This window comes from Chelonoidis abingdonii, chromosome 1 (assembly GCF_003597395.2).
Source record: "Chelonoidis abingdonii isolate Lonesome George chromosome 1, CheloAbing_2.0, whole genome shotgun sequence".
Classification (NCBI taxonomy): domain Eukaryota; kingdom Metazoa; phylum Chordata; order Testudines; family Testudinidae; genus Chelonoidis; species Chelonoidis abingdonii.
The window spans coordinates 151,656,061-151,666,546 of NC_133769.1; the positions used below are offsets into that span (position 1 = coordinate 151,656,061).

The window sequence follows — 10,486 nt, forward strand, 5'->3', positions numbered from 1 at the left end:
ATACAGTGCTGCTGTAGCGCATAGTGAAGATGCTGCATATGCTATCGGGAGAAACTCTCCCCTCAGTGTAGGTACTCCACCTCCCCGAGAGCAGTAGCTATGCCAGCGATGGGAGAATCCCTCCCAGGGACATAGTACAGACATAAGTTTCTAGTGTAGACCAGGACTCTCTCTCTCCTCCGCATCTCCTCACCTCAGTCTCTTCCCTACCCCCACCTCCTGCTTACCTCAGTCTTCTCCTCTTCATCCTCATCCTCATCCACGAAAGCAAAAGATTCGCGCTTCCAGCTGGACATGGCTGTGCACTGGCCTTTGCTGTGACCATCGTAGGGTGCCTCAGCCAGCTTCTGCTCCATCTCCTTGATGATGCGCAGGCGCCGCTCCTGGCCAATATGCCTCTGGAGAAGGGCCTGCAGCTCTGACCGCTCCACTGAGCCCAGCAGGATCATGGACTCTGCAGGAGGAGATAACATGGGGAGCCAGTCGAAGGATGTGTGTGAGCCAATGCTCCTACCCAAACTGGCCACATTAGCCCTGAGGAACGGAGAGAGTGGTGTTTTTTTGGACAAGGCCATACAACAAATCAGCAGCAGAGCTAGGGTCACGTCTCTGGTTTCCCAGGCTGGTTCCCTATTTTCCAAACTACATACCTCCGGAGACAGACTCTTTCAACTAAGGCAAGCTTCAGAAAAGGTCAGATTCCCCATACTGCTTACCTGGTGAATCCACTAGAGGCAAGGTCTTGACAGTTGTGCTCTGAAGCAGGGTCTGCAGGTCCTGGTATGTACAAGTAGAGGAGATGAATTTCACATCACAGACCATAATATCCTCAACAAAGATGTTGTATTTGCTAGAGGAACAAAGAAAATAAAGAGAGGGGTTAACATATCATTGAAATATGTCTAAAAGAAAAACTTCCCAAAGAGGAAAACAAAACAAGAGCTCCTTTCAGATGTGTGCTTTATACAGCCAGATACATACTCGCAAGTGGGAGTAACTACAGGGGAAGTGAAACCTTCCACAAACCAACTGGGTTTCCACTCAGGCAAGGTTCTGCTCCCTCCCATCATGGATGAGCCCCTCCTTCTCCACTGCCCTCCTGCTGTTTCACAGCCTCCTCCCACTCTATTTATGTATCTGCCACCCCACATCCCTCCTCCATTTCTTTGTGGCCAAGCCTATACCCCTTTGTTTCTCATTGCCATTTCTTCTGCTGTGTTTCCCCTCCTCTCCCCAATCCCCACTGGTGGTACCATACCTTATGTAATTCCAGCCCAGGTCGGGCAGGTAAGGCAGCTTCTTCATCTGGATGATGCTGTCATAGAGACTGGGCTGCAAACTCTGAGCCACCATGTTGGCGAGGATGACAGCAACCATCATGGGCAGGATGTGGGAGATCTGACCCGTCAGCTCAAAGCAGATCACTGCTGTGGAGACGGTGTGGCTCACTGCTCCTGTCAGGGCTGCTGCACCTTTCCCAGTTGTGGGGGGAGAGGAAAGACGGTGTCATGTGGACCAGTGGATTTGTGCAGGCAGGGATAGGAAAAAGAAAAACGTGGAGACTCACCAATGACGGCGTATCCTCCAGGTAAGATTTTGTAAACCATGCCATCAAAGAGGATCCCATCAGGGAAGAGTGATGCCATGATTTCACCAATGAGACGGCCAAATGCGGCCCCTGGAAAGCATCACATGAAGTCACTGGTTAAGACCCATCCACCCAAAATGGCTGTGCTCTTCAGAGAAGGGAATATGTGTGATTTTTGCTGATAAAAGCCATTGGTAATTTACTAGAGCTTATATGTTAAAACAAAAACTACGTTATGATGGAGTTAAGAGAGAGATTTTGTATCAGCAATAAAAGGGCAAAAACCACTCCAGGGAAGGTGTATTTATCCCCAAACACAGAAATAGAAATCCAGAGCTAAGTTTACACTTAAAATAAATCCAAATATGTTCAAGTCTGAAAAGGCACAGTTAAGCCACCTCAATAACCTTAACTCTGCCCTGTAGTGACACCATGCAATGACCATACAACTATGATTACTATGAGTCTGTGGTCCCAGACTGGACCGAACTGATTTTTGGATCGTATTTTAAATGGTGTCTATATAGTGCAAAGTTAAGGGTGTCCAAACTGCATGTCCAGACATGTTTGGATATCTTTTAATACAATCATAACTGAATTTCCTGGCATTTCAATGCTTGGTTTGGGAATAATTACAACATTTTACTCTAAATTAAAATAGAACCTCAGCATTATGAACACCTCAGGAATGGAAGTGATTCATAACTCTGAAATGTTCGTAACTCTGAATAAAACATGATGGTTGTTCTAAAATTTTACAGCTGAATTGATTGGATACAGCTTTGAAACTTTACTAAGCAGAAGAAAAAAATGATGCTTTCCCTTTTTAAACATGTTTTTAGTCATTTACAGTTAACACAGTACTGGTATTGTATCTGCTTTTTTTGTTTTGTTTCTGCGGCTGCCTTATTGTGTACTTCCAGTTCTAAATGAGGTGTATGGCTGAGTGATCAGTTTGTAACTCTGGTGTTCGTAACTCTGAGGTTCTACTGGACTAATATGTACTCTCAATACTAATGACATTTTAACATTTATTTTCTGTTTTAGGATTAACAATCATTAATCAGTCATCAACCACTTGTCACGAGTCACTGAACAAACCATGGCTGAGGCTATAACGTACTGGTTCTGAGTGAAGGCTTGATGTTGCTGTCTTATAGCTGGGGCCACAGAGACAACGGGGGGCCTACTATTAGTACCAGTTAGGAGAGCTTTTCTTCAGCTCAAGAAGCAGGGACCTGAGCTTTTGGAACTGAAGTGTCAGGGTTCAAGTCCTGACCCTGGGTCTGGTTTATCTAGTAACTATGTATGTTGTTTGCAGTGCACAGTCCATTATGTGGAGAAACTGCAGGAATTTCCAGATCAGCATTTGTGAGTTTGGGAAGAAAGAGAGAGGAGCAGAAGGTCAGAGGCTGGGCAACTGGACTGTTAATGAAGTTCCTCATAGACAGCTTGTGGGAGCCATGATCTGATTTCCCTCTTAGAAACACCATTGTGAGCTTGCTCCCTCTGTTTCCCTGTCAATGATAATTTCTCTCCCTCTCTTTCTGAGAAGCCCAAGAAGGAGGTTAAAACTCACCCAGTACAAAAACAGGCATGAAACCTCCACAAGGTATCGGCATGGTAATGGCGACGACAGACATGCAGAACTAGGACAGAGGGATATGGGGTGATAGTTAGTGTGCTGTAACAGCATCTCCTGCAGCTGCACCACAGCCTCCAGCCTGCCTTCTTATGAGGAAATGCCTTTGGGGGAATCTGACAGACTCAGCAAGAAAACCAAGGGCAGCTGGGAATGTGGGGAGCAGAGGAGAGTGGGAGAAATTCATGCAAACCATCAACACTTCCAGAGACTGTCTACTGCACAGAGCTTTCCAGGGACTGTTGTGCTGGTGGGGAAGCTAATCCGTAAGGGATGGGATGAACATGGAGAATTACCTTCCCTTTGATCCACAGAGATGGGGTCCTCCCTTGCCGCAGAAAGTTTTACTTATTTATAAAATAGTGCAGGCCACAACTTCTGGCAGAGTCGCAACAAACTATCACGCTGGAACTGGGAACCCCTAAAACCTCTCCCTGGCTAATTTCACAGTCACCTTCCTCAGGAAACAGACCAGCCTTGTCCCATGCCCTGACGACCAACACCCTTGGCCTTCGTCAGATTAAAAGGGTGAGTGGATTCTACCACTGAGGGCTCCACAGAGAAGACTGCCACCCGTCCCCAGAGAGCTCACATCAAGGGAATCTCAGCAGGTGCGGCCCAGCAGATCTCAGCTGCTGAAGTGGTACTGTTCCTAGGGAGAGAGGCAATCTCAATGGTATCCAGAGAGGAACACCTTGAATTTCCTCTAGGAGAACTGAAAGTCAGTAAGTGCTTCAGAGAGTGGGTGTGACACACTCTGCATCATGTAGTTGCTGAGTGCCTTTCAAGGGCAGCTTTGTGCAGGGTAGTTGATGTAAAAAGGGCCATGAAGCCAGTAGATCCAGCCAAACCCCCAGCAGATGGAGAACCTCCAAGTGGTATGGAGCCTGCAGAACAGCTCTACAGCTTCTAGTGTAGCGACATGCTAGGGGATAGCAGCCATGACCTGAGCACCTCCACACTCTGGCTATTCTTGGCTGCTGCAATGGGCCCTTGGGGCAGCAGCCCTGTGGCTACTATAACACAGAGTCTTGGCTGGTCCCAGAATCTGGGGAGCTGCAACAGAGGAGTGCAACCAGCTCTGCTCCCTTTCCACTGAGTAGTGCCAAACTCAGCCCATATGGAGCTGAGTATAGGGGCCAAGATGCAATGCAGTGGAGAATCAGGCCCATGGGCGGCGGGTCGCATAGACTGGGAGAGGCTTTGCCTCCCCAAACAGCCAGGTGTGACCCCACCCCCTGCTTACCACTGCTTTCTGTATGCAGCTCCAGTCCTTCAGCCTCCAGTGCTCCACTGGGGAGGTTGGAGCTGTGCCGCCTGCCCTCCCAGCACTCCTTTGGGCCTGGGATGGGTGGCTGTGGTGGAGGTGGGGCGGAAGGGGCAGTGCCTCGGGCGGAAGGGGGAGGCTGGGGCTAGCCTTCCCCACCCGGCGGTTCACGCGCCACCCATGATCAGGCCCAACCTTTGGCCAGAGCCACAGAGGTAGGGCTTCTTTGCGTAGCCTGCTCCTCTTTAACACAAACCAACAGCAAAATAAGCAGCCTGAAACAGCTAATCTAGCAGTTTGTCACAGCAGCAAAGAATCTAAAGGCAGGAATGACCTATCACACTATATGGGAACATTCACATGACTCTGGAAGGATACTGTTTCTTGCATTACAGATCAGATGTACACTGCACCGCTACTCCCCATGGTCCACCATCTCTCAGTTCAAATAAAAAACCCTTTATCTGCATGACAAGCCATCCCAGCATTACCAAAGAAGCCGAACCTGTTAGCATCCATTGGAAGTACATACAGTCTGCCCAGGATAATGTATTGGGATCCCTGCGCCCACTGGCCATTATTGTCCAGTCCTGATCTGGGGGATGCTGTCTCTCTTCCTTCCTCCAGGATAACACACAGTTTGTCCTCATCACTATTTTTCTGTAAGGAAATCTCATTCTTGCTAGGTCCTATTTTGGAGTCTTTTTCTCTTTCAGTCTCAATCTCTTCTCTGGGTAGAACTTTGTCATCAGCAGATCTAAAGCACTTTACAAACAGCAGGGTGGTGTCAAGAGCTCTGACCCCCACAAGAGGGGAGACAGTCCAGGATGGGTGGGCTTCCTACCTTCATGACGAAGAAGAGCAGGATGATGACGAAGACACTGACTTTGGGGTGGATCCAGATGGCAGATTTCCCTAGCATTTGTGGGTCCCCCATGTGCTTTGCCCAGGTGTAATTATCAAACAGGGAGCTGATGGCTTCCCTTGGCATCAACTACAAAGAAAGAAGGGACAAAAACTGTCAGTGATTCTCAAAAGATTAAATGGGGTCAGTGTTATACCCAGGTTCCCCACCAGAGAGGATCCCCACATTTGATTCTCTTTGGATATTTCCTTCTAGAATATGAAGAGTTAACCTGCTCAGAAAAGAGAGAGGGCTTTGGCTGGAGGAGAATCTAGTTAATCTCCTATAATGTTCAAGGGGTTAAATTTCCCCACCTAAACCCCCTAGGTGGCAGTGGAGGGACCTTCCCCAGATCTGCCTGAAGGGGAGCATGGAGATTATTACTGTCAGAGAAATCTCTCCTTCCAGCCCAGGAGAGGTCAAACTCTTCCCGAGCAGGAGGCAGGGAGAGATTTCGGAAGGGGACACCTCAGAGTCCTTCTCACTCACCATGGTGTGTGTTTGTTGATCTCAGGATTAGGGAGACGGTTACATGTGTTTCTTTCAGAATCACACATTTACTCCTTTATAACTACTCTTACCTCTCCAGCCATGAACTGCCCGAACCCCGGCGGGAAGGTCACCGTTGCTATAAGGAAGGTTATAACTCCTGGGTATACAAGGCGACTGAAACAAGAAAGAAAGAAGTTGAACACAATATTACAGTTTGTTATTTTCCTGCAGTCCTGTTTCCTTGGCTGTGACTGTGTCAGATCATACAAGCAGCAGTGGGCCTGGGAAATCAGTCAATAATTTGCACTGTTCTGTTCATCCCTCTGAAGCATCTGGCACAGGTCATTGTCAGAAGACAGGATACTGAGCTAGATGGACCATTGTTCTGCCCCAGTATGGCTGTTCTTATGTTCATAATGCTTGCAGAAGAGTCAACAATTAAGGTGCTAGACAGACTACAGAGGATAATTCACTAGGGGATGCTCTCCTCTCTGAGCCAGCATTGGCCCCAAGGTGCCAGGGGGTGCTGTGCTGCAGGAACTGGGGAGGGTGGCTCAGTAGTGGGGAGGATGCTCTCCCTGATGAATCGGTACTAATCCCAATGCCCTAACATGGTACTAAAAGGAAGTATGTTGTTTAGCTGAGATGTAAAGTTGAGGCAATGGAATCCTTTGGGGCAAAAATATGATTTCAGTGCAAGATATTGTTATTCATCACACTTGTCTGAATTCCTCCCATGCAGCTTTTAGTATTAAACACAGGTTAGTACTAGCTTGGGGAGAGGGATAGCTCAGTAGCTTGAGCATTAGCTTTACTAGCTCTAGGGTTTTGAGTTCAATCCTTGAGGGGGCCATTTCAAAGTCTCAGGATTAGCCCTGCTTTGAGCAAGGGGTTGGACTAAGTGACCTCCTGAGGTACCTTCCAACCCTAATGTTCTATGCAGCCAGTTCTTTTGACACTTAAAGGGAAATGTCACCATTTTCCTTTAACTAGGAGCTTCTCACTGCTCAGACCTGCAAATTGCTAGCTGTTGAGACCATTCAGCAACTCACAGGATAAGGCCCTTAAAAAATTTAGGAGGCAATACAATATTTTATTTTTTCTTTAAATGAACAATGCTCAGTTAAAACCCACATATTGCAAACAGACATGTTTCTTTCTCTGTGTTGGTAATAATAATTTAGGATTTATTAGAACTGAAAGATATTTCAAAATGTCCTGCACAAATGTCATTACTGTAAAGCGACAAAGTGTCCCATGGCACCTTATAGACTAGCAGACATATTGGAGCATGAGCTTTTGTGGGTGAATACCCACTTCGTCAGATGCATGTGGTGGAAATTTCTAGAGGCAGGTATAAATATGGAGGCAAGAATCAGTCTAGAGATGACAAGTTGGTTCGATCAGGGAGGATGAGGCCCTCTTCTAGCAGCTGAGGTGTAAACACCAAGGGAGGAGAAATTGATTTTGTAGTTGGCTAGCCAGTCACAGTCTTTGTTTAATCCTGAGCTGATGGGGTCAATTTCCCATTCCTAATATCTGATTTGTGTCCATTTATCCTTTTACGTGGGGAATATGTAAAAAGCGACAAAGTGTCTTATGAAAGGATAAATGGACACAAGTCAGATATTAGGAATGGCAATATACAAAAACCTGTAGGAGAACACTTCAGCCTCCCTGGACACACAATAGCAGATTTAAAGGTAGCCATCCTGCAGCAAAAAAACTTCAGGACCAGACTCCAAAGAGGAAAGTGCTGAACTTCAGTTCATTTACAAATCTGACACCCTCAGCTCAGGATTAAATACTTCTGTTAGTTTATAAGGTGTCAAAGGACACTTTGTCGCTTTTTACAGATCCAGACTAACACGGCTACCCCTCTGATTATTTTAAAGCTCTTTGTTATCTTCCCTTTTAATATGCCTTTCAGCTGGGACCAAGAACATCAACAGAATCAGTTTCACTGTTTGTTCTCAGGGATGCAATATTTGGGTTGATGTAAGGCAGAATAGCACTTTTAGCACTTTATTTCTACACCCAATTTGCTCAAGTGTTTCAAAAACTTCTGTCCCGACTGAGATTAAGTCCCTCAAGAGTTTACATTAGCAGAATAGGCTGTTTTTAAAGAATTCAAGTATAGCAAGTACCTGAAAAAATGTAATAACCCTTTTTATTTTCTACTAGGAAGGGGGAACTCAAAAAGGCAGAAGAATTTTCCATAAATGAATTAAATTCAGGGACGAGAATGAGCCTATGAAACTTCGTTCCAGAGAGTAATGATTTCAAAAGCTCTCTGTGCCTGGATAGAGAGGCTAATACTGCCAGCAGCAGTTTACCCATAACTCTATTAAAATGGTTCTATAGCTGTGTATACAGACACATGGACAGATGTTACAGTTCAAACTCAGACTCCACTACATAGGTGTCTAAGTGAAACCCAGAGTGTAAACCCAGTAAATTATGCACTTTGGAACTGTATGAAGTACAATTAGAGTCCATGGACCTCTAGAAAGTCTTATAGCATGATGGAGAGAGTTTTTCCTAGGAACCAGCAGAGGGTGCGGTTTCCTCTTCAAGGCCCCTTCACTGAGGCTTTTGAAAAAGCTCCGGTGAAGTACTTTTTTTTTTTCAAGAGTGCTATGAAAAATGAACTAGAAAATGCCACGAAATTACCAGCCCGGGGAGCGGGTCCATTGGGCTGGCCGTGCGCCGGCTGGGGGAGCGTGGCCACGGGCAGGAGCACGGCAAGCCTGCACCCTGCTCCCTCGGCCAGAGCACAGGAAACCCATGGCCTCGCTCCCCTGGCCGGAGCGCAGGAAGCCCATGGCCCCGCTCCCTTGGTGGGTCCGCGGGGTCCAGAACATAGGAAAGACTTTACAAAAGAGGTGATCCATTGTAATTCTGTCCGAAGGAACAGTGCAAGCTATAAAAAACACTATAGCAACTCACTGAAATATTCACTGCCACACATGTAATATTGGCCTCTGGCACTCACAGAACTCTCCCAGGCTGCCTTCTCAGCCATACTCGATTTTGGTGTCAAATCCCTTTTAGTTGTCTCTCTTCACAACCCCCTCTATCTAGTGCGTCTCCACAATAAATTTCGCAGAGCTCCTCGTCTCAGGCTGCCCCGCATTAGTGAGACATCACGGTAGGCTACAGGTCCAGTAATGTCTCTTCACCCTTGACCAGATTGTAACAATGCTAAAGAGCTGAACAATTAAAGGGAAGGAAAGATTTGCTTCCTTTTTCACTCCTGCCCAACAGGTTCTACCTGCACCCTAGAGGTGCAAGGGGAAGTAGAGTGCTCCTGGAGAGAAAGAGGAGAAGAATATTAAAGGATTTTCTGTATGTCCTTCAAGAGGGGAGGCTAAACTTTGGAATCTATGGTTATGTATTTACTTTGCATGTATAATTACATGTGTGTTTGAAATCTTTATCATCTATGTAGAAAACTATTTAAAATCAATACTATATATAGCCCAGAGATTCTCTCAGTTAGAGAACAGAAGGATGTTGCAAAGGTTAGGTTGTATCAGCAGCATAAATTGCAGTAAATGATGAAGGGCTGCATGGTAGTGGGAAACTGTTTGGATCCTATATGTGTCCATGTCTCATTTTTTGAGGTTATGTTGATAAGCAACTTTACTGATATTTAATGATGTTTTATATACGCAGATACCTGCCTGCTCTGAGATAGATGGATAGATAGATAGATAGCAGTGTTTAATTGTTTGTTTTTTTAAAAAAAACACTTTTTCACTGGGATTTTTTTTTAACGTGGAAACATTTCTGTCAACCTTAATTTTATAAATTTTTGTTTTACAAAACTGAAATACTGGGTCAGATTTCAACTGGCATTTTCTCCTTGACAGATTCTAAAAATAAACTGTGGCTTTTATGAAGAAATTATTGATTTTCTACTTTAAGAACATTTTCTGTCTAATCAGTTATATTTTCTCCTCCTAATAAAAATTGCAGGGAGATGTTAGACGGTCTCTCCTGGACGAAGAACCTGTTTATGGCTTGTAAAGACAGAAATTCAGCCCAGAAGAGAATTTCTTCCCTGCAGATAAAAATATCTTCACATGAATTAGACCAGATGTGGGCAAACTATGCCTTGTGGGCTACATCCAGCCCGTGGGACCATCCTGCCCAGCCCTTGAGCTCCCAGCCAGGGAGCCTAGTCCTGGTCCCTCTCCCACTATCTCCCCTCCCCCGCAGCCACACCGCTGCATGGGCCATGCTCTGGCCCACCGCTCTTGCTGGGCAGCGTGGGGAGCACAGCTGGCTCTGGCCAGGTGTCACGGCTGCGAGCTCCTGCTGCTGGTAAAGTGGCGAGGAGCGGGGAGGTTGGGGAAGGGATCAGGGGATCCTGGGGGGCAGTCAGGAAGCAAGGGGCGGTTGGATGGGGCGGAGGTTCTAGGGGGGTAGTCAGGGGATAGGGAACAGGGAGGGTTGGGAGTGGAAGTCCCGGGGGGGCTGTCAAGGGGCGGGGATGTGGATAGGGGTCAGGAGGGCAGTCAGAGGACAGGGAGAAGGGGGGGTTGGACAAGGGGGTGGGATTCCAGGAGGGGGTAGGGTGTGAACTTA

General features: G+C 46.5%; 1 protein-coding gene across 1 annotated transcript in view; it reads right to left on the bottom strand.

Annotated features, from left to right (window-relative positions):
* The window catches only part of CLCN1 (chloride voltage-gated channel 1), a 72,316-nt gene that overhangs the window by 15,168 nt on the left and 46,662 nt on the right, over positions 1 to 10,486 (bottom strand). The window contains exons 11-17 of the mRNA XM_075071158.1: positions 5,983 to 6,067; positions 5,342 to 5,491; positions 3,168 to 3,237; positions 1,568 to 1,678; positions 1,259 to 1,472; positions 717 to 850; positions 228 to 454 (exon numbers count right to left, since the gene is read on the bottom strand). Coding sequence (XP_074927259.1) covers positions 228 to 454; positions 717 to 850; positions 1,259 to 1,472; positions 1,568 to 1,678; positions 3,168 to 3,237; positions 5,342 to 5,491; positions 5,983 to 6,067 — 991 coding nt within the window. The remainder of the gene's footprint in view (positions 1 to 227; positions 455 to 716; positions 851 to 1,258; positions 1,473 to 1,567; positions 1,679 to 3,167; positions 3,238 to 5,341; positions 5,492 to 5,982; positions 6,068 to 10,486) is intronic.